We start from the raw sequence: 23,046 nt of genomic DNA, 5'->3' as shown, positions 1-23,046 counted from the left end.
TCTTCTACGGAGCACGTCGAACTGCAGCAAACCCTTCTATCCATGCTTTTACTAACCCCTACTGTTCTATTGTGCAGTGTGCGATGGGATCGCACACCATTGACCATCGCATACAGTATAAGCATAAACCGACCCGCGCGATCCTCGTGTGAATGCGAGCCGATGAATGGGCTCGTAGCGCGGGTCCTATTCATTCATCCAGGTGTTATTAAACCAAAAGAAGAAAACGAAAGGAAGAATACAAGATAAATAAATAAATATAAATAATTCGCCAAGTATGGCAAGGTTGATTCTGCTCGCGACTCATAGCGAACATCATCTGCAGCTGCATCCTGATAACAATTATTAATTCCTGTAGTCGCGGTGACAAACGGATACACATCGATCGAGAGCATGGCTATTATACATGTATACGCGTTCTTCTATAAGAATAAATAAACGGAAAATATGAACGATGTGGCGGAGAGGACTGTTCGTTTAACATTAATGTGAAATTCGCTGTATTTCCAAACGTCGACGGTATTCCCGAGGAAGTAAAAACTGAAAGGAGACAAGGAACGACGACGCTCGTGGCTCGTCGCGGCGCGGGTAGATCAACGACGACGGGTTATAAGCCAGGGATCGCTCGGCTCTGGGCGGGGCGGAGCGAGGGGTTTGTCGTCGGTCGTCGGTCGAGGGCAAGCGGGACGTGCGGGGTTATTCGGGGGGCAGAGGTGGATTGGGGCGCTTCCTGTAGTTGGCGCTAGCCTAAAAAAAAAAGAAAGACAGCAAAGGAGTAAAAAGAGAGTTCACACGGTAGAATCGCGGTCGAATGTATTTTCAATGCAACGAAAATGGTGAAATTTGGGAAAAAGTGGGCATCGAGTAAAGGCTTTGACAGCTCGAACCATGACAGAGGCGTCGGAAGAGTAAGTAGATATAAAACGAATCATATTATTCTACCGAGCAAACAGCCCTGCTGTGCTATACTTTCATCGCCTACGATACATGATCAACGAACGCAGACACGCACACCTAAACCCACGCATACGCTCACGGAAAACAAAAATATTACACCTTAGCTACGATATATTCCGTTAAATACACGTATCCGCATTTACATGTTTCCAAACGCTTATGCACGTATCTATGCAACCGTACACCCTGCTCTACTCGACCGATTTCACCCTACTTCCAGCGACCGTTCTATCCTTTTTTTCGCACAGGGCTAGGTCTTTCGTCAATCGCTTCCACCATTTTATTCGGATTTCATTCTAAAATACAGTACTCTTTCCTCTCATCATTCGGCCAACGCATGATTCCTCGGTCACGCTTCCTTCCTGAGCCGATTATCCCTGTTTCGCACGTAATGTACGTAACGTATGTACGCGAATGCTGTCAACCCCTGCCTACCTAACATCCGTCATTCCATCAGTTGTCGAAAACTGTTCCACTAACGTCTATCGCGAGTATGTTCATGTCTCACCTCCCTGCGTCCATCCAGCCCTTCCCCAGCTGTCATTGTACGATCCATTCATGAAATCCATCGGCCGTACGCGATTGATAATTTGCCGATTCCCCCACACGCGCGATTTCAGAAGGATTCCAGATCAGCCTTAACTTAATCAGAATCATTGGTCTGAAATTTTGAGAGAGAAAAACACTTTCACTTCATTCTTTTACAACAGTTGCACGACTTTTAACACTTTCCAGTGGTAACTACTTGGTAAGGGTCAGGGCCCAGGTCATGACTAGGGACGACAGCTCCGGGGGTTGGGTGCCTCTTGGCGGCGGGGGATTGTCCAACGTCTCTGTGAGACGGAGGTCTCCCTCCACCGCGGGGGGGCATCCCAATGTCGGCATTGCAAGTCCTGGGATCCCTTCCGCCGCCTCATCAACCGCTGTGCCTACCACGTCAACCTCTGGCACAGCCCACCCCGGCGTCGTCCCTAACCTTGGCTCTACATCTCATGATTCGACAACTACCTCCCCACCTGGGGCAACAGATGGCAAACACGAATACCTCATCTATGGCAAACGAATCTCTGATCAGACTGTGAGTAGTTTCTTTTTACTATGCGCCAAGGATTTTTCAAAGAAGACTTTCATTCTCTAAGCATTCCTTGAAAAATATAAATAAAACCATGAGCTTGTGATATATTTTTGACAAAAATTTATTCAGGTCGTTCTTAGCTGCACAATAAAAAAGGATTTTGAATACAACAAAGTCATGCCAACATTTCACCATTGGCGTACAGGAGAGAAAAAATTTGGACTTACCTTTCAAACAGCTGCGGATGCCAGGGCATTTGACAAGGGGGTCCGTACAGCGGTTGAAGAATTGCTAGAAGGTGAATTATCATTCAATTGATTAAAATCTACTCGGTGTATTGATTTTTATCTAGTATTTATCGATGTGAAAGCTTACCCATCTCATGGATTGTTGGGTTACCTGGCTTACAAACATTTCTTTTTTCTATGATTAAGACAATTAGAAATTTATCAACCTTTAGAGGGCCGGTATTTTTCCTTTAAAACTCGATATTTTTTAGTGGTACGATTTATGTATATAAATAGTTAACATGTTTTGGTGGAGTTTCCGAGTTATCTGCTGAGTCCTAAAAGAGCCACGGTGTCTAAAGGTTAATTCTGCATGTGTCAATGAATTACGCACTTTCTTGAAAAGATACATTCAAGTTATCTTCATAAAAAGATACGTTCATGTAGTTACAAAGTATGCAATTTGTGCTAAATACTCAGACGTTCAATAAATATGGAATAGGAAAATATTGATAGAATATGCTTGTTCTTTTGCTGCACTCTTATCTCGGACTTTTAATGACCATGGTGAGTATATTTATCAAAACTATGTAATTAGTACATGATATCACTGTAGTTTGTTTCAAGTAGGTGAGATCATCATACAAGAAATTTACATGTGACTTATTGTTCTAGGCCTTGCGGAATCATCCTTGTATTGTGGTCAATCAGATGTTGGAGATGACGATGTTTTTATGGTAAGTTGGTAACATGAACAGAAACTTCAGTCTCCATTTCTTTACTGCTCAATTTACTGTACATTGATTTATTACCTCACCATCCGGTACCATACAATAGCGAATGCATGTCTCCCTTCAAAGTAATATTATTTTATTAGTTTCACAACAATGGTTGAATTACATTAAACGATTCCAGACATTAAACCTGCCTGTGGATCCGGTAGATCCACGCCCATCATCCGAAACACAGCGGGGTGCAGTTCGTAAGCTAAATCATCACCACCATCATTCCCAGTGTCCGGATTTTTCTTTGGACCCCCATAAAGCACCGCCGATTCATTACATTGGCGGCCCTTCAGCAAAGCCGCTACCTCCGCCGCATCATCCCTTGGAATCAATGGACGTCAGTACAGACAATTACCCGTACGTACAACTGACAACCCTGAACCATGAGTACCAGTACCCAGTTATCGAGGACCATAAAGGTGGGAGGTTCGACAGACGCGGCTCTTCCAGCTCGCTCAAGAAGCCAGATGTAATAGTTTCACAGATGGCAAAAAGTTGCGGGAAACGTAATAGCAGTGTACGTCTACGGTGTAAACATTGCCAGGAGTTATATTCTGAGCAGCACAATCCGAGAGGTGCCTGTGAATACGCACCTGATCCAGTCAGACGGGGCATCGCCACCGTTTCATGTCTTTCATGTGCCCAGTGCATGCTATATCACTGCATGAGCGACGCTGAGGGGGATTTTGCACAGAACCCATGCAGGTAAGTGACGGTATCACTATAACTTGAAAACGTTCTTATATATTTAAAATTCAGAGTATACATATTTTAATGCCAATTTTAAAGTATAAAATTTTGCTATTACGGTGGTTGAATACTAATTTATTTATTTATTTACTTATTTATTTATTTATTTATTTTTTTTTCATTTATTTTTTTTTTTTTTAATTTTGAAAATTTTTGTTCCTCACATGATTACTGAATAACACGACTTTTTTTACAATGAAAAATATCAATTTTCGGTCTGGAAATCCTAAAATCTCCCAGAATCGCGCAATTAGAAGTAATGAATGAAAGTAATTTTAAATCGAACTGAAAATGGTTTCGCAGCTGCAGTACGGAGGAAGGCTGTGGTCGGCGATGGTTCGGACTGGCTCTGTTGTCGATGATTGTTCCTTGTTTGTGGTTTTACCCACCTCTTCGCGCCGTTCACTGGTGCGGAATGTCTTGCGGGTTGTGCGGAGGTCGCCATTATCCCATGGAATAACTGGAAGAGCCCTTTGATATCTCTGTCCCGTTCTCCGTCGAGTACGTCTCAAGACGCCTTGCAACAGTCGGTGGTGCTAATGTCGCTGTTGCAAATGTATACCATTGCCACGATCCTGGCATGGGTCGGCGTCAGAGATATCAGAGGGGTAGGCAGCTTCCGGTACACGCTCTTGTACACCAATGTCGCCTATAAGGTTAGCTTTTTAATAACATGCATTCCGCACACTCAAATATTAATGTGGTATTATGACTTTATGGTTTGTTATGTCTTATTAAATCTACAGGGTGCTCTATCGATTATAACAACGAGTGGACAGCGGAAGAAAGTGTGCATCATTGAAGCAGCAGCGGATACGACCGTTAATCAAATTTATTCCGTACTTATCGTCTTCGAAGAAAAAACATACCACATCTAGCAAAGTAAACGTACGTAAAAATGCTCCATTTCGCAAGCATTCTTTCCTGTCCGCATTTTAAAACTTGTATCGAATAATAACTGTGACACAACGACAACAACCACGATGATAACGGTAATGATGATGAGAATAACGATGACTAATGATTATGGTCTTCAGAAATATAGGCCTCCAGCCAGTTCACAGACTCGTTCAATTTTGTCAAGATTCAGTTCTAAATGTTCATTTGATCTGTTTGGTATTCTGTTACAAATATATGCACACCATTTTTTCGCAGAAAGAAACACGCAATAGGGAAGTACGTGCATATGTATACTATTTTAAAATCACAGCGTGTACAAATTATCGAACTCTGTGTACGTATGATAAAATCGAATATACTCGTACCGTTGAATCTGTTTAAACTGCGATACAGAAGAGGTTTAAAGATGAATCACGTGTTTATATATATATGTCTCTGTGCATTTTGCGAAAAAAAAATACTAAACGTACTAATATACGACATCGCACACCTTATCAAGATTGAAGTACCTACCGATTCTCAAGTGTGGTCGAACTGAAAAATCGCACTGCTATTAAACTTGTCGAAGGTGTTGTACTACTGAAACGAAATTTTTATGCCAAAATATGGGGACAAAAGGGTTGCAGTACGATACCGTTTGGCAGTATGCTGTTACGGCTAGGAATCCGTTTAAGCGTCCCAATAATTGTAATCCCGATGCAGGGGTACCAAATAATCGTATGCTATTTCCACCGATTTGCAGTTTTCGTAAAAAAGTGAAAAAGTTGCGCGACTGTGTGCATGGTCGTGAATATACCTATAAGTATGTATACCGTATAAATGGAGAAGCTTTTTCGGATGAATATTAGTGTATTCGATTTTGTATTGACTTTTTTACAGTTTTGTATATTCAAAAGGTATCGGTGTGTTCCTAAAGGCTCAGAGGAGCACATAGAATACCTTTTGCTATAGAATAGCGCGATTAGGTTTAATATTGCTTTATGATATATTTATATATACACATATACGACATATGCACATGTGTGTATACATGATATGTTCGTATATATATGTGTATATTTATTTGATTAACTTATAATATATCTTATATCCAGTGAAGACATTTCACCCATTAGTTCTTATTATCTTTATTATTATTATTATTATTATTATTACTATTGTTGTTGGTCTACGACGGGGCAAGTTATTATATTGTCACCAAAGTTGTTTCTATCGTATATCATGTTCACCAAGTGTGCGACGGAAACGTTCAAAATAATATAAGGAGGTTGAACATATTGCCTGCCAACTTTGCGACAGAGAATGTGAATATCGCACGAAAAGTTATTAGAATTGCAATGCTGCGCAGCGACGTTAGAATTTAAATAATTGTCTTTAAAATTCTAAAATAAAGGGTTGAGTCGTTGATCATTGTCGGCAGTGTTGACATGATCTGATGGAGAATGTAAATACGATGTAATTTTCTAATCGTTCGTTATCCAAATTTTTGTGATTCTGATACGAACGGCATGATGATAACACAATAAATTATTGATTGGTCGACTGGTTAGGCCGATCGCAACCTCCGTTGCAATTACAACTGGCAACGCATACGTTTTAATGGACATACTATTACATTTATAATATATGTATACCATACACACGAACACATATATGCGTGTGTTTGTATATATATATGTATGTACATATATATACGACTGCTATTTAATGTTGAAAGATTTGTCTTTTTTTCTTTAAATTACAAACAAGTACAAAGCTATATTATCCCCAATGCATCCGTAATTGTGATGATTCTTACCAAATGAGGATACGCGTGTAATCATCTCTAAATGTGCGGCAGCAATTGTAGGAGAAAATGCGTTTGAGTGAATGATGCGTTTAATTCATAAGTTATTGTTCAATTGTTGGATGAGAAAGAGTGAGAATGAGAGGATGAGTGCAGAAGAGGAAGTTGACGAATGTCTTGCAAAAGTATTACAATGTGTCCATGATCGCGTTGATCATTCGTATCAGCATGAAAAGTATAAATAATATAAAAACAAATATTGTAGGTCATAAGATGATAATAACAATAATATTATAAACCCAAAATAAGTAAATGAGTACGATTATGTGCGTCGTGTATTTACACACGCTTGTACGCACACACACATAATTATACACACAGAACACAAGTACGATTGGTTTGTTGGTGAAAATATGCGTACTAAATGTAAAAACATGTACGCCTATAAGTTCACCATGGAACATTGGGTAGCATGTTGGAAGAATCAGGAGATGTGATGAAGTTATGATAAATTACATAAGAGTTTCTACAACTCTTACTTGTATCGTGACAAATTTTCACCTTATGCATATGTATTTATATATGTATGTATGTAAAAAAAAAATACATATATACACGTACATACGTATATTGTATGTATATATATATATTTACACAACGAACTCGACTCAATGAGTTTGTCTGACACGTAAGGCAAAAAGAGGAAGAGAAAATATGTAATATTGAAAAATCAAATTACTTTAATTCATTAACTCATTATATCGTAAATGTTTAAATCTTGTATCATTGTAATTGGAGAGATATGTATTATAATCCGAGATAAAAAAAAAAAATAACTACTGTACCGAGAAACTGATTCAGACTTTAACATTATATTCCTGATTACCCAAGCTCGATATGTAAAAGGTAGTAATGCAGTCAATATCAACAATCGTAAACGGAATAAAAAATGAAATTATTTTGGGTATCACAAACGATATTGTAAAAACAGCAAAAAAGACGTGAGTGAGCAATCAAAACGTAAAACTTGCAATGTCAAAAGGACAAAAAGTAGAACTGTGAAACTATGATGTGACTTTGTAAGAGTATGTTTCTTTTTTTTCCGTCAATGTGATGCTTTGTGCATCTGTAAAGTTTACTGTGCTCTGTAGAAACACTAAATCGTCGTCAGAATGAGAATGATTGCATCAATTATCAAAAAAGGTAAGGTTTTTATTATACATTATATGTACAATATATTATATATACAATACATTATGATGTGGCTACAAGCGGGATTCTGAACATGTAGGAGATTCAATTCTTCCCTTTTTTTTTAATGGGGTGTTGGAGTGTGACCATCTACATAAAAATTTCTTGTAGCTTTTGGAAGTTCAAGTTCTAATCCATTTAATTCTTTAGTCAGAATTATTTGACATCCTGAAAGAATGAAAAAGTAGTAAAGTATCTATTTAGCTCATCTATTGGAGGAGTCTGACAGTGGCTACAAACAAATCCTAGAAATATCCTAGAATCAAAAATTAATCCAAAAAATGGGGTATATATAACATGGAAGTTAATTATTATATTAGGAACATTTCTTTTTTATCTCAGCAAATGTAACTCTTTTTAACTGAAACTTTGTACAGTGGTGAAAATCGGATGTAATCCGATATCAATTTCCAATATTCATGTTTAAGAAGGGAGTGAAGGAAGCCAACTGTTATTAAAAGTAACCGGGGCAATCCGGCATGACTTCCGCGAATTTCATTTTGATCGCAAGATTCTCTTTAAATAAGGTACCTCAATTTGAAGAGTGTTACTGTAAAGGAATTTTTCTGTCCACTCTGGATATCTTAATTTCGTTTACTGCCAAAGCCTACCCAATCTGGAATTTTCTTTCAGAAATGGAGCCAGGTCTAATAAATCTTCTTCCTTGTCTTCTGCTGTGGGTAATTTTTCCCGATGATCAGAATTTACGTAGACATGACAAGTAGTACAGGCCAAGGAAGCTTCGCATGCACCTTCCATTTCAATTCCATGCCTGTGCGCCAAGTACAATACATTGTCACCAACTTTTCCTCTGACTGGTATCCTTTCTCCATGTTTAGTAATGTACACCACGTTGACGCTGCGAAATAAGAGAGGCAGAATTTCTATCCGGCTTTTCAAAACAGTAAGAACAGGACTTGATCGAAAATTTAAGAAGTTGACTGTAAATCGGGCAACTTGAATGTAATAACCTACACTTGGTCCTCCGATGTAGGATCCTGATATTCGTATTCTCCGTGACCTAGTCCTTTAAAGGAGAAAATGGCATAGACACATTATGAAGTTCCGTTGAGAGGTTAGAATGGTCGTGAAATCGTGATCTGCGACTTACGCTCAGTTGTGTGCATGTCAAGCTGGGAAAACATTTTTGGACGATAATAGCTTGACGAAAACAATAATCTCTTTACTAAGAACCTCGACAAAAGGTTTGGCAAAGACACTGTCATTTCGGTCGGGTAGCTTTTGCAAGAACAAAACAGAATACTTAGCGGCGACTTGTCAATTCACACGAGGTTGCGACAGTGTGTGTATAATGTATGCATCATGTTACATACGTGTGCAGAAGGAGTTTCAAGTTGTGTTTACAAAATGAATACGAGGTCTGGGTACTAGGGTGCAGCACCTACTCCGCTGAGCACGTCGGTTCTCGTTTTGCGCCGTGATTGGTTGAGTGAGCGCGCTCAGCCAATCACGACGCAGACCGAGATATATACATAAGCTCCACGGGTATGCAGCGTAGCTAGAGGGTTGAGAAAACCCGGCGACGCAGTGTCAAAATCTCTATTGCTTTTCTGCGCGAGGGTAAAAGGTAGAGAGAAAGGCGGGACGGAGTCAAATTTTCTCCCTCGAGGGGTGCACCGGGTGTATGTACCAGGCCGAAAAACTGCAGTGAACGATCCGCGCTTCGAGCGCTTGCGATACTTTCCGTGATTCTTATTCTTCTCGATTAACGGCAAGAGATACTTGCGGAGGAAAGTACCGTACATACGTCAAGGGCAGGTAAAACGAGGTAAGATCGATCAGTTCGGTAATTATTACATTATTATCACGGACAGACTTGCATTCGTTGCGCGACGTGTTTGAATCTTGGACCGAGAAACGACAGGGTACTAAAGTACTGCATTCATTCGAGCGATACATATTTTCAAAAGAAAAATGTGGATTTAAAAGTTTTTGACTCAGAACCATTTTCCCAGCTGCCCACGACGAAAAGCAAATGCTCTTGATTCCGTAATTGCTGATCAGTCATACAGCTACGGATATCAATCAAGTCGCCCAAAGTTGTAGGATTCCCTTCGACTCCTGAACGCTAACCTATAATAATTAACTTCTTCTAATTTACAATAATGATAACGTAGAATAGGTGTAATTTGTGGTGTTATTTTGCAGATTGTAAAATGGTCGTGCTGATCAATTTTCTACTGCCGCAAGAAGGTGTTAGACACGAAGAGCCTGACACTACGTTGTACGTAAATGACAGAGAAGTTGGAAAGGGTACACTGTATGTGACAGAAAGGTAATATGCCGTTTTTATCATACTGTTGACCTAGATTGGCAGTGATCTACACTAAATTTTATTCGTGTAATAATTTTCAGATTATATTATATTTTGGTGTAATACTGATTATAGAATTAGTATAGTCAGCGTAGAATCTCTACAGTACAAACTTTGAATTAATTTTTTGCAAATTAAAATAGATGACACGATAAAAATAAGAGTATCGGTAGTGAAGAACACGACTCTCCCTTTATTTGATGTTTCAAACTAGTGGCTCGCAAGAGCAACGGTTAGAACCCATATGCAGCATGGATTGGCTGTGTTATAAGTAATCTTACTTTCTCAGCCTACTATCATGGGTTAGTGGGACGACTGGTCAAGGATTTTCATTGGAATATCCTAATATATCGCTGCATGCTATATCAAGGGACCAACAACTACATCCTCACCAATACCTTTATGTCATGGTAGATGCAAAATTAGACCCTGCAGGTAAATGAAAAACGAGGATACTTTTTTCCCTTATACATGTGCTATACTTGCGGTTGATGATTGAGGATTTTTTTGTATTTCTTAACTCAAATTTTGGACAAATATCTCTGTATGTCTGTGTCATGCTGTATCAACAGATATGCAAGAATTGCTGCCTATAGATGCCCGATCTGAAGGCAACGATGAAAAGGACGACGACGATGAATCGGAAACTCCAATGACTGAAATGAGATTCGTTCCAGAAAATTCAAATAGCTTGGATGCCATGTTTCAAGCGATGAGCCAGTGCCAAGCACTTCACCCTGATCCTCAAGGTATCTAAATGGTCATGCCTCAAATTCATGACAATCCTTTTGACTTTACTTCAATTACTGTTGTATTCTACCTTGGAGGTATAATGCACCTTTTTTTTCACGCAAATTGACCAAATTTATTTATTTCTAACTCTGCTACAGAACCCTATAGATTTCAATTCCAAGTTATAAGTTACAGAAACAATTATAATGAATAGAAATGAACAAAAACTTCACAGCTGAAGAGGATATCTATGAGGATGCTGAGGACGATGTTTTCAAATGTTGGGAAGCTGAAACAGACGCTATGCCATACATATTGGCATCGGGTATGATTTCTCTCTGTTTTTGTTGAATGGTTAGATTGAATACAATTTGCTATCTAGATGCTGGCCCTGTAACCATTCAATTGGCATGGTAATTTTCCAGATGAAGCATATAATCAGAACGGTGCAGATACAGACGAAGCCATGGATATTGAAGCAGGCCAGTTTGAAGATGCTGAAGAAGACCCTTAGGTAGTTGGTGGTATTAAATTCTACTCTCTGCTGTCAACTAAAACGTGCGTCAATCGTCACTATATCTCTTTGTTCGTGCAGTTTATTTTCATGCGCGTTGTAGACATAATGCTATAAGCTTACCGAATCACCATACTCTGAAGTAAATTTCTGTCAGCTAAGACACAAAGCGCTCGACTTTATATTCATATTCATTTTGTACATGATAACTATTCCTATGGTAAAAAATATAGGTATATAAATATAGATATAATATTGCATTTGATTTTTGTCATTGCGCATTAACGCGATTAATGGAAATGAGATTTTAGATGGAGAAGTATACCTTGTGTAAAAATGACAATCTAAGATTATTGTAACTATCTATCGTGTGTCGGAAATGGTTGATGGAATATGTGATGTTAGGCATGCGAATTATTGTACGTAATTTTAACGTTGGAACGTTTATTTCTCAATTAACGGCGCATGCCGAGTTTACACGTATACCTAATGGTAATGGATGTGTAAAGCTGGGGTCGAAAGGTTTCAATCGAACGATCCCACTTGGAAATACATCTCCGTTTGAATTTGAGGTCTGTAGAACAGCGTACATTATTTTGTATACTTAAACATTTGATGTACTCGCGTAACGTGTGTGTGTGTAACCACTTATGCATATAGCATAAAAATCATCACAGGTAGTATGGCTACCACAGGCATAAGAAACCATATCAAGTGTTATCATTACAATATACCTTGCCGAGGTTACACTATTTCCTGCTCATCGAATTTTTTTGGGCCCAAAAATAAGATCAGCATCCGGCGCACCCTTTGGGTGATTGTACTTTTGTCGACGTTCTCTGTTCAGATTAACGGTAACAGGTCTAGTGCCTTGATTTATAGTCTCTTGATAATCCTCTTCCTCCTGTCTTTCGGTAATATTTAGTGTCAATCTCTTCACCCTCTCCTTTTCTTCTTTCTGTTCTTGTTCCCGATTCCTGAGATTCATAGCGAGTTCGGAAGACACAGGAACAGCAAGATTTTTATACTGCTGCTTATTACCTTTCCTAAGCATGAGTACAAAGTCCACAGTCGTATTGTCCGACGGTCCTTCACGTAATTGTTCATACGTCTTTTTTGTGCTCTTGACATGGAGTGGCACAGATATATCAACCTGTTGTGGCTTCACCGAGTCACGCATCCGGTCCTGGATATTGTCAGACACCATTTTGTCAAGGGCCGAAAGAAAATCGTCATCTTCTGGGCAGCCAACCCGCCTTGGCGCCATTGGTAGCGCAGCATCTAATTCTGAGGGGTCCATAACAACCCCCTCACTCACGCCTGCCGATAGACTGAACTCCCCTTGAGTATTTTCCTGTGTACCATGATTACCTTCTCTGTAACCATCTGTTGCCCAGTCATCTTCCGACTGTGCTTCAGAATACTCTTCACTTTCATCGAAGTGCAGTTCTGCGAGTATACCTTTGGCATCTCCACTTCCGTTACCTGAAGCTATTGGCGTAGGTGTCGTCACTTCCTCATCGACCTCTGGTATAGCTCCCATTGCTTCAGATTCATTATTGCTGTCAGATGCGCGTGGTTCACCTGAATACTGTTCGTCCTCCTTTACTTCAATTCTGGCGAGACTTGGGTACAAGGTGTTGCGCAATTCATCTACAGCACAACGGGCCTCTTTGAAACCTTGGAACAACTGCATCTTCGGCCTAAGCATTGTCAGTGTGTCACGATACATATAATCGACGCTGACTGGAAATGGATTTTCGACGGTCCATACAGGATCGCTACGCTTGAACCAGTAGTAATGCTGGAAGAATATTAGGAAATAATCCAGTTTCTTCTTACTAGAACCACCACTAAAGTATTGACCACATGTTTCCAGGAGCGTGCAGACCAAACGGATTCTGAACAAATGCTCAGGCGGATCAAGGAGCGTAGGTACTGTATGATCTGTAGAAACGCCGAAAGTTATGAGCAGGTAGAGAGTGCGGAAGATGTCGCCGCTCTCGACTAGGCGATAATTGTATAATTCCCCGAGGTACTTGACCATTGCAATACGACGTTGGTTATACTTTGGCAAATTTACCTCCATGCACAGCCTTATGTCTTCCAGAACGCCATCTACAACGTAAGGGCCAACAGCCTCATAATGCGCCACCAAACCTGCTAGTAAACTACCAACGCACCTTATGTTCAGGTACTTTACATTATGGGCGGCTACAAGGCATTTAATAGCATACGTAGAAATATTGTCATCCTCCCAGTCCAGTTTTCTCATTAGTCTCAATACCTTGTCAGTATTTGCCTTGGACAGATCCTGATAAAGTAGTTTTCTAATAAACTCGTGCATAGGTGGTCTTTCTTTTTTTGCAATACCGCCAGTCGACTCGGGTGGATTAACAAAGTAGTAAGCGTTCTCGATTATCGTTACGTAACGCGAATCCAAAGCAGTAACCGCCTTTTTTCGCATCATTTGTTCCAGGTAAATTTTTGTGCGCTGATGAGAGTCTGGGGAACAAAATAAGAACCTCCCGCACGTCTCTAATAGATTGCAAGCCATTTCAACATGGTGATGAGTGAAATCGTGCAATAGTACTTTAAGACAGTAAAGTGCCTCAATTTTTGAGTACAGTTTGAACTTAACAAGCTCACCGATGTAACGAACAACTTTTATTTTTGACTCAATGTTGATCTGGTCTTTCTTTCTAACGTGGTACTTAAAATCTTGCTTGAGCATTAGACAGAGGTCATTAGCGACGTCTGGCATAACTGGATAAAGGATGCCGGCAAGCCGTGAGTAGAAGGGCAGCAAATCTAGCCGAATTCTGGACACACCAAACAGGGCCTTAATGAGTTTCTTTCTATTGTGCTTCGTGTTTAAATTCATAAGGAAATCAACAGCTGCATTGTCAATCATTTCTCTATTAACACAATTGGGAAGGTGAGTCAGAAACGCGTCCAATAATATTTTGTTGCTGATATTCGTGACGTGTGTCTCTTCAACCTCTGCCTCTGGCTCTTCGGCAACTTTGTCTGTGTCCTCGAGTTCTTCCAGCACCAATTCCTCGTCCAGAGCCTCTTCTGTTAGTTGATTTTCGTCAGGTTTAAGCACAGGTACTTCTTTTGAATAAGAACCAGGCAAAAATACGGTGAGGTCTGGGAATACTTCGTAAAATCTCTTAGTCTCCTCATCGCCCCACATATCTTCTGTTGTTGTGCCGCTATCCTCACCGTCACAGGTCATCTTAAAAGACTCTTCTGCTTCTGTTTTAACCTCCATGTCGACTGGCAGTTCAGGCATGCTTTCGTCTAATGTTTCTGAAAAGCTTTGCACGCCATTGAACAAACGCTCATAGGATACCTGCAGAGTTTCCAACTTTTCTTTCCTCTCTGAGCTCAATTCACCTCTGGTCTGCAGTATCTTTCGATTCTGTTTTTCGAATGCCTGAAGTTCTTTGTGTTCCTTGAGTAGATGTTTGCACAGAGAGTTGTAATAGTCCCGTAGTAGTGTTCGAACATTCTGCTGCTTGTCGGCAGACAGTAGTCTGCTTTTGGGCAAAGGCTCGCCTGGCCATAGCTCAGACAACTCTCTTATTTTTCTTGGTACCAGACCCGCATAGTCCTCACCACAGTGACGGCAAAAACTCAAAATTATCGTTACGTTGTTGTGGTCTTCTTTGTCCATATTAATGAGTACGGTGAGCACGCTGCCCAAAAGCGGAAGACCCTGCTTGTGCGTAAATATGCCAGCATTGACTAACTCAGCGTAAAATCTTAAATCTACCCTTAGCTTGCTAGGATTTGGAATCTTGTCACCGACTTTGAAACTCAATATCCTCTGCCAATTCTCAAAGAAATGAGCGCCAAATTCGGCATAATTCTGGTGCAGGTAACTGCAAACCTTCACAGCTGGCGCGACATCAGTCATTTTCAATTTAGCCTCTACAAGAGCTGTCGCCACTTCGCTTATATATTTCGTTAAATTCAAATTGCTCATATCTTTAAGGACGGTATCCAGCTGAGCCGTACAAAAGTTCTTGAGCTTTTTGACAAATGTAGTATTTTTCTTCAAGCTGGAATCCAGTTTGCTGAAATGCGAATCAGGCGGACGGGACACATTTAGGTTTGCTAATCGGATCTTTTCCTTTGTTGAGAAACGCTGTTCCGCTTCCCTAATATATTCCATCAGAAACTCCTTGTCCACCTCTGACACATCGGGTGATACTTTTTCCGCCTCTTGACTGTCATTTTGAATCTCTGACATCGCCACGGTCTCCTGTTGTCTTCCGGACAGAAGTGTTTTACGATGTTCTGTTTGTAACAAATCATTTATTGAATTTTAGTTAGAAGATAGAAAAGAGGTTAGGTTTGTTTGACAAGATTATAGTCTATAAGGAATTGACACAGTTCAGCTACAAGCCTGTACCTCGTTTTAACGACACTAAACTCCTGGTCGATCTTCAATCCATGGACTTTACAGTAAAATAAAATTATACATAACTACCCACCACGTCGTTGTTGACTCTGCGTTCTTGATTTGTTTTTATCAATTCTATGGTTAGATACGACCACAGACTTTTAAATACGACCAGGATACGACGCGCCATAGCGCATTTGTGCAATGTGCTCCCTACGAAAAATAAAAGCTTCCGCCAGCGGCTCAACGATGGCGCTAAACGACAAAACTGCGCGCGTCAATTCAATCCTTGTAGACCAAAATATTCGAATATTGTCGACGGAACACGAAATACAAGTTTTGCTCTCAGCGATGAAGTTTATTCTTATTTTCATGTACACGAAAACAACGCTCTAAAGTACAAAATATTTACAGAAAATCTTGAGAGTAAACAATTTCTAACAATATATAATTTTCAACTATTCTACTCCGGTGTGTGAATTGCTTGAAAACCTGCCACAGGCCACTTATTCAAATTATCTTTCAACACTGAGGGGAACAGAGACAAGAACTTGAAACAGTTTCCCATTTTGTCTTCGTCTGTAATCATACTGTATCCCGAAATTAATGCTTTTCTGGTACTGTCGTCGGATGCTTTCTTCAACAGCATAATCAGCCTGGTGTCGATACCAAGCTGTTTTAAAAAATGTCTCTGGGTGACAGGGCCAAATGATATCAGACGATTATTTTGACATGCTATTCTCCTCAGCAGTGAGAAGTCAACGTCTGCAGTCAAGTCAGCTGTTCCTGGATTCGTGAGTGGATCCTGCTGCTTGTGATTACGGAAAGCTCGAAACGTGTCTGTTCGATCTCCGTTATGACCGTAGTCAGCAATAAGCGCGAATCCTCCGTTTCCTATGAGAAAATTTGCAATATAATCTATAATTACGGCGGTTTGCGGGCTTGTTTCGATGTGATCCCTGGGTTCGTGTTCCTAAAAAAAATTGATGCATATAAATTAGTGACATAAATCACGTAATTTTACATGTATACGTCATATGTGCTAGAATTTTCAACAACGGTTATATTTAAAATTGCGTATCTCATTTAGATGTTTCAAATTTGTAATAACTGTTTCACACATACTTATTCGGACAGCAAACAACAGACTTTAAACCTTATTCATCATCAAATGTAACTTATCTTCATTTGTTTTAGAAACTTAGATATTTCCTATGCTCACTAATGCTTACAGAGATGTAAAACTTGGTATTCGGAGTAGCTGACCTAGACAAGACATAGCGAAATTTTTCAGTCTCTTTCGACTCTGGATGGATGTCGATTAAAATTTCTCTCCATCCCTCGTTTGTTTTCTAAAAAAGGAAGGAGCAATGTTTTAAATTGGCAGCTAAGAAGCTGGAAATTCTATCTTCACGCTCAGATTAGTTCACCTGAAACTTATGTATGGGCATAGCGTCGAAAAATTCCTGTGCAATTATGATGCTGAAACCAGAAGGAACATCGTGGATGGTTCGATACCAGAACACTGTGACACCATCCTCTGTTGTGCCATGTTTGTAATAAGACTGACATTTGTCATTGTCAATTTCTTCATATGTTTTGCATAAATTCTTTGCTTGCAGGTCAGACAGTGTTGGGCTGACCTCTACCAAATGTAATGAAACTCTGGAGGATAATCCCAGTTTGTGGTAAACCTGAACGACAGAAACACCTATCTGTCAGCAATACTACAAGAGAGAGGAAGGCCCTTGCTTCGCTATATGCTCAATAAAAGTGAGACCAGCTAATAAAATGCATGCAAGATAGTCAACAAGTCCATAGAACCGTGCAAAAAGTTTAATCAACATAGATAAAACTAATACCAGAAAGCATTAGGTTCAAAATTAAAGTTTAAAGATTAAATATAGACTGGTAAGTGAAGTTAGCATTGAAATATTTCTTATACTGTTCCAGTCAGCTGAAGAGCTGAAAATCTATGCATTTAACTTATTAGAAATTCATACAATCACTTGAAACTTATCATGCATAAACCATTACGACCAGATAGATTAAATACATGTTTGAGTTTTGATTCGTAACTCTTCGGGCCTACATACAGCATTTTGGATAAGTTTTGCAAATTTCAGGTAATTTGGTTGTCTGGCAGAGTGGGCAATATTTCGAAGTAAAAATTATAAGCCTCAAAGCTAATTTTTTTTTTTTGGTTTTAGTGTATCTGAACTAAACGAACAAAGGTGAGCCTTGGACTAATGAGATCTTTTGACACACCCTAAGTATATCTTTTGATAAGGTTCCTCGCCCCGGACCTAATTCCACCAGCTGCACAGATTGGTTGCTTATTTTTCTCCATTCGTTTACAGACCAGACAGCAATCATCTATCGAAATGTCTAAGATTAATCAATACTGCATATCTAATAATAATAAAAACAACAATTGATGAAAGGGTTAGCGATGATCGTTTATTGCTTTTGTAGGCCATCAGGATTACCTCTCCAAATAGCTGGCTGATTTCTGGGGAAGTAGTGAAGTCACCTTCAGTGCCAAAAACGTCTTTATTCATGTAATATCCAGCACTTGGAGAGGTCAAAACTTCCCTCATATATTCAGCTATGGTTATGGGCCCGCCGGCCAATATTCGGGAGTAAAGATGCCTATATAAAATCGACTTCTCCTTTTGAGGATCATCCTTAGTACCGGTCGAAACGTAGCGACCTTTCAAAACAGATGCCAATTGATAGGTACGATCGGTAGTGCAATAACGGTCTACCAAGTGTCGTACTATTTTCGGGGAACCAATAAATTGCTTACACGACACCGGGAACATGTCACGCGGCTGCGATGCTGATATTTTTTTCTACGGGAAAAGTGAAACCTATCCCGGTACAACAAATTTAAACCTCCCCGTTTCGATTTCAAAGAACGTTATCGTGCCCTACGCGCACCGCCTCACGTCGTTAACGAAACATACACGTCTTGCGAACTTTCGAAGATTACGCGATTTCTCAGTATGTTGCACTACGTGATGTGCGGTTGAGGTTAGTCACGAGGAAATCCCACGTCGGTTAAGAAGGCATCACTTGCGACAATCGCGTTCAGTATTCAACCGTCGCAGATTCTTTGTAGATTCATTTCATTTCATCGAACGTGTAGATAAATCAGTGTTGTGGCAGCACAATGTGGCTGTCAAATCCAGTGATCGTTATTTTGTTCTTATTCCCAACGTTCGGTGTCGACGCTAATTACTTCGGGACAAGCAATGATAACGATGACCAATGTTTCTGTAAGGTGAGAATATCATTCCAGGCATCGTCCTTGATCTTGACCTGACAAATATGTGACCTCGTTAACATAACCCCAAAACAACAGATGTCAACTGAATGAATTTCCAGAGTACTATCTCGATTACGCAATCAAAAAATAACAACAGTAATGTTTACGCAGCTTTTCACGCTACCAACGAGCGATCGATTCGACGTTTCAATTTCTTATTATTATTGTCTTCAATAGTTCCCGTTATTGTTGTTATTATTATGATCATTGTCATCCTTTGACGAGCATTATAGAGCATTAGAGGAACAAAATTACAATTATCGTCATAATTTTGAAGTCCGTACAAACATTTCTTCACTTGCCTGCCTATAGTCTGTATGTTTGTAACCTCTGCTTTTGTACAGTATGATGAGAAAATTTGAAAACAGTGTCAGTATTATTTTATCTTGTTACCGTTGCCTTGGTAGCTCAAAGGATCCATAGATGACTGTAGCTGCAGCGTGGATACAGTCGATCATTTCAATAATATGAAAATATATCCGAGGTTAAGGAGTCTATTGGTTAAGGATTACTTCAGATTTTACAAAGTCAACTTGAAACAAGAATGTCCTTTCTGGTCAGATGACAGCAGATGTGCGATACGCTACTGTCATGTAGAACCATGCCAAGATGTAAGTGTAGTAAATTATTCAATCAATTATGTATTTATCTGTTACACATAAATATTTCAATGTAATTGAGAATTTTTTTACAGGAAGATATACCAGCTGGACTGAAAGGAGATGTATCTAGGCATAATCATTACAACGAAAATCCAGCCGATAAGTACAGTGCTCCTAGACCGCTAGAAGACTGCGAAAGAAGTTCTCAAGACTATAACAAAGAGCTTGGATATTTAAACACGACGATTAGGTAAAGGGGTAGTTATGATGAACCAATTCTTGCAAAATGTTAAAAATACCGTACTAACTCACAGTTTGATAACAGGTTTAGCTCAAATAATAGATGTACGGTTAATTACGTTATTTCGTTCTAGTGTAAAAAATTATGAGGAATTTGAAATGTGGCAAAAGCACGACGACGCTGTCGATAATTTCTGTGTGAGTGAAACAAGTCCTGGTGAATATGTTGATTTGTTGCTAAATCCTGAAAGGTATACAGGCTATAGGGGCCCAAGTGCTCATAGAATATGGAGAAGTATCTATATGGAAAATTGCTTCAGGTAATTATTTTTGAAATTTCTGAGTTTTTGAAACTTTTATCCTTACGTTTTTGGATGTATATTATAACAGCCATTAATTATTTCTAGGCCAGAGAAGTCTACTCGCAACTTTGTACAATCAAAAATGAACGGTAAATTTCATTGAGAAACCAGACATTTTTACATATCTTATCTCCCCATCATCCTTTGGATAAGATTTTAAGATATTGACTCTGATGGACATAATTCATTGATTATTTTTCACGGAATGGGATGACCTTGTATTCTATTTGAGTTTATACACAAATTATATGAGTAACACCAAAATATTACATATTACAGGAATGTGCTTAGAGAAGAGAGTCTTCTATAGAGTTGTATCAGGGTTACACTCGAGCATCAACATTCACCTGTGCTCCAAGTATTTATTGTCAGAAAAGGATAGTTTGGAAACTGTGTCAGCTGGTGCTCAATGGGGTCCAAATTTGTCGGAACTACAGAGGAGATTCTCTCCGGAAACAACTGGAGGCGAAGGACCAACTTGGCTGAAAAATTTGTATTTCATTTATCTGCTTGAATTAAGAGCATTGGCGAAGGCTGCGCCCTATTTATTGAGAGAAGAATATTATACTGGTAATGACGAGGATGATCGCGATACCAGATTGGCTGTTCATGATTTCTTGAATGTTGTAAGGTAAATACGCACATGTGTTTCGTTTTTGCTTATAACGAGCTCAATATTTTGATACATTTTAGAATATTTTCAGGTCATTTCCTGATCACTTCAACGAAAGTGTTATGTTCAATGGAGGAGCACAGGATAAAGCGTTGAAAGAAGAGTTTAGACAACATTTCAGAAATATATCAAGGATTATGGACTGCGTTGGTTGCGACAAGTGCAAACTCTGGGGAAAGTTGCAGATCCATGGATTGGGAACGGCATTGAAAATATTATTTTCTGGAAAGTTTGATAGATGGGAACCAACATTGGATGATATTACAAAGCAACAGTTTTATCTTGAGAGAAGTGAAATTGTTGCATTGATCAACGCTTTTGGAAGGTCGGTATGATATCTATTTTTGTTTTGAATCCAAAATTCAAGTCATTAAATATTGAATAATTTATAGGTTGTCTGACAGTGTTTTCGAACTGGAAATGTTCCGACAAATGATGAGATAGCACAATGATGACGTTGAGGAGTGAATATTTTTATTGGCTTTTTTTCAGACTTAAACATCACACGTAGGTTATATAATATTCATAATAATGTCGGTATAGCTTTGAATTATACATATTAAGTACACATTACAGTCACAAAAAATACGTTAATTTGATCAGGTGTAACATTTGTTTCACACGGAGTGGCATTCCTGTAGTCAACGTTCATAGAGTTCAATTTTGTTATAACGCTTTTTAAGTAAATATATCTCGAATTTGTTGCAAGCGAGAAAATGCGATATGCGGGTGTAAAAAGTAGAGTTTAAGAAATTTACCAACGGTAATGACACGCACAATTCGAATCGTATTTGAGACTGTTGTAGCTTGAAAGCTCCGGTGGTTTTTGATTTTACAGAAAATTACGATCCAGAACGCGAAACGTTGGATGCGAGAGAGTTATAATAATTTAACGACGAGAAATCTTATCTCTACAAATTGAATCAATTGAAGCTCTCTGCAATATTTTTATGATTATTCCTAAGTTCCGTTTCTTTTACCAATGAAAGTGTTTGGGGAAATAAACATCACTATTCAGAAGTAGGAACAAAAGAGATATAGGTCCTGTAATAAGTTGAATGGGTAACAGGAAACGTCAGACATGAGCATTCTATTTCTTATGTTACTGTTTCACTGACAATGAATGAAAGCATGATGTATCTGTAAAATAATCTATCTCTACTGTCTGTGATACATACTTTCCTCCAGTGGGTATAATAGGCGTAATGATTATCGGTGTATTATACAATGTATATTCTTACCGTTTATAACTATCCAATTTCCAAATAGTAGGCTCAACGCATATATCTTTTCTTTCGCTCGGAAAAGTTATTATTCATAACGAATGATTTATTCCATGAACAGTATATGTAGTATAATTGTAATATCAAAGCCCGATCTGATCTCTGAACAAATATGAAACATTCTGTGAAGGCGGGAAAATGGCTGATATAGCTACATCAATGACTATCAATATTACATGCATATGATGGAACAGACAATGTGAAAAGGCGGCTCTTAAAATTATAAAATTCCATATTTTAACCAACCTAGTTTCAACGGAATTTCATAATTAAGACTATAAGTAACAACGATATATCTCTGTATATTTCAAAACATTGATAAGTCGAGAATTTTTATTGTTGTATACATATTATACAATACAATATTTGAACGAAACTTAAAGAATTTGTACCAATCTATTATGAGCACAGTTCATTTATTAACGCTATGGTGCAGTCGTTTATTATTTGGTATACACATATTTTTAAGAATTTATGCAAGACGTTTACAATAATTTAGTAAACCTTTCTGCCTGCGTTATGCTTCAAGAGTAGATGGAAACTTTGGCATTGCATATTGTTATATATATTATAGTCGAACAAAGTGAAATATTTATTGCAATTTAAAATTATGTAAATAATTTATAATGAAAAAATATTGAAACAATATAACATTATTTATGATCAATGCATGCTTCAATCTTCTGTTTATTTACGTATTTTTAGTCATTAGGAAATTCAGTTTTTCTTCTCTTTTTCAATTACGTATCTGTATCAATATCGGATGTTTTCTCGTACTTTTGTGAGTACTCGACTACTACTCGGTGGAACCTGATAAATATTACAAAAG

At 38.7% G+C, this 23,046-nt stretch overlaps 6 protein-coding genes across 11 annotated transcripts; 3 read left to right on the top strand and 3 right to left on the bottom strand.

Annotated features, from left to right (window-relative positions):
- The first annotated feature begins 81 nt into the window (after nt 1-81).
- On the top strand, nt 82-4,651 carry LOC124306244 (sprouty-related, EVH1 domain-containing protein 1). 2 transcript variants are annotated; one of them, XM_046766710.1, is made up of 7 exons: nt 82-908; nt 1,693-2,035; nt 2,162-2,330; nt 2,971-2,996; nt 3,175-3,749; nt 4,098-4,450; nt 4,541-4,651. In XM_046766710.1, the coding sequence occupies exons 1-6, from the start codon at nt 889-891 to the stop codon at nt 4,252-4,254; spliced, it is 1,290 nt and encodes a 429-aa protein (XP_046622666.1). In that variant the 5' UTR covers nt 82-888; the 3' UTR covers nt 4,255-4,450; nt 4,541-4,651. The 2 variants fall into 2 exon arrangements, with proteins under 2 accessions (XP_046622666.1, XP_046622665.1); XM_046766709.1 differs by having other exon boundaries at nt 83-908; nt 2,935-2,996.
- A 3,020-nt stretch (nt 4,652-7,671) lies between these two features.
- Nucleotides 7,672-9,046, bottom strand: LOC124306251 (adrenodoxin-like protein 1, mitochondrial). Of its 2 annotated transcripts, none has more exons than XR_006908557.1 (4): nt 8,843-9,046; nt 8,707-8,758; nt 8,263-8,590; nt 7,672-7,899 (listed from the first exon to the last, which is right to left on the bottom strand). XR_006908557.1 is itself a non-coding variant. In XM_046766729.1 (4 exons), the coding sequence occupies exons 1-4, from the start codon at nt 8,955-8,957 to the stop codon at nt 7,796-7,798; spliced, it is 519 nt and encodes a 172-aa protein (XP_046622685.1). In that variant the 5' UTR covers nt 8,958-9,046; the 3' UTR covers nt 7,672-7,795. The 2 variants fall into 2 exon arrangements, 1 of the variants encoding a protein (XP_046622685.1); XM_046766729.1 differs by having other exon boundaries at nt 8,343-8,590.
- Nucleotides 9,047-9,242: 196 nt separating this feature from the next.
- On the top strand, nt 9,243-11,565 carry LOC124306250 (methylosome subunit pICln). Of its 3 annotated transcripts, none has more exons than XM_046766726.1 (6): nt 9,243-9,520; nt 9,901-10,027; nt 10,356-10,501; nt 10,639-10,815; nt 11,013-11,123; nt 11,224-11,565. In XM_046766726.1, the coding sequence occupies exons 2-6, from the start codon at nt 9,909-9,911 to the stop codon at nt 11,310-11,312; spliced, it is 642 nt and encodes a 213-aa protein (XP_046622682.1). In that variant the 5' UTR covers nt 9,243-9,520; nt 9,901-9,908; the 3' UTR covers nt 11,313-11,565. The 3 variants fall into 3 exon arrangements, with proteins under 3 accessions (XP_046622682.1, XP_046622684.1, XP_046622683.1); XM_046766728.1 differs by having other exon boundaries at nt 9,245-9,520; nt 11,034-11,123; XM_046766727.1 differs by lacking the exon at nt 9,243-9,520 and adding an exon at nt 9,624-9,794.
- A 174-nt stretch (nt 11,566-11,739) lies between these two features.
- LOC124306232 (regulator of nonsense transcripts 2) lies at nt 11,740-15,909 on the bottom strand. The gene is made up of 2 exons (XM_046766676.1): nt 15,736-15,909; nt 11,740-15,620 (listed from the first exon to the last, which is right to left on the bottom strand). Exon 2 carries the CDS (start codon nt 15,571-15,573, stop codon nt 12,073-12,075), a length of 3,501 nt encoding a protein of 1,166 aa, XP_046622632.1. The 5' UTR covers nt 15,574-15,620; nt 15,736-15,909; the 3' UTR covers nt 11,740-12,072.
- Nucleotides 15,910-16,085: 176 nt separating this feature from the next.
- On the bottom strand, nt 16,086-18,618 carry LOC124306243 (protein arginine methyltransferase NDUFAF7, mitochondrial). Of its 2 annotated transcripts, XM_046766708.1 has the most exons (6): nt 18,536-18,618; nt 18,216-18,439; nt 17,995-18,102; nt 17,157-17,420; nt 16,959-17,078; nt 16,086-16,699 (listed from the first exon to the last, which is right to left on the bottom strand). In XM_046766708.1, exons 1-6 carry the CDS (start codon nt 18,549-18,551, stop codon nt 16,190-16,192), a joined length of 1,242 nt encoding a protein of 413 aa, XP_046622664.1. In that variant the 5' UTR covers nt 18,552-18,618; the 3' UTR covers nt 16,086-16,189. The 2 variants fall into 2 exon arrangements, with proteins under 2 accessions (XP_046622664.1, XP_046622663.1); XM_046766707.1 differs by having other exon boundaries at nt 18,216-18,555.
- Nucleotides 18,619-18,879: 261 nt separating this feature from the next.
- On the top strand, nt 18,880-22,884 carry LOC124306241 (ero1-like protein). The gene is made up of 8 exons (XM_046766704.1): nt 18,880-19,012; nt 19,465-19,668; nt 19,752-19,909; nt 20,034-20,219; nt 20,307-20,350; nt 20,541-20,892; nt 20,966-21,259; nt 21,327-22,884. Exons 1-8 carry the CDS (start codon nt 18,902-18,904, stop codon nt 21,376-21,378), a joined length of 1,401 nt encoding a protein of 466 aa, XP_046622660.1. The 5' UTR covers nt 18,880-18,901; the 3' UTR covers nt 21,379-22,884.
- Nucleotides 22,885-23,046: the final 162 nt, after the last annotated feature.

This window comes from Neodiprion virginianus, chromosome 5, assembly GCF_021901495.1.
Source record: "Neodiprion virginianus isolate iyNeoVirg1 chromosome 5, iyNeoVirg1.1, whole genome shotgun sequence".
Classification (NCBI taxonomy): Eukaryota; Metazoa; Arthropoda; class Insecta; order Hymenoptera; family Diprionidae; genus Neodiprion; species Neodiprion virginianus.
Note: the sequence above shows the minus strand (reverse complement) of the source record. Positions and strands in the feature narration are given on the sequence as shown.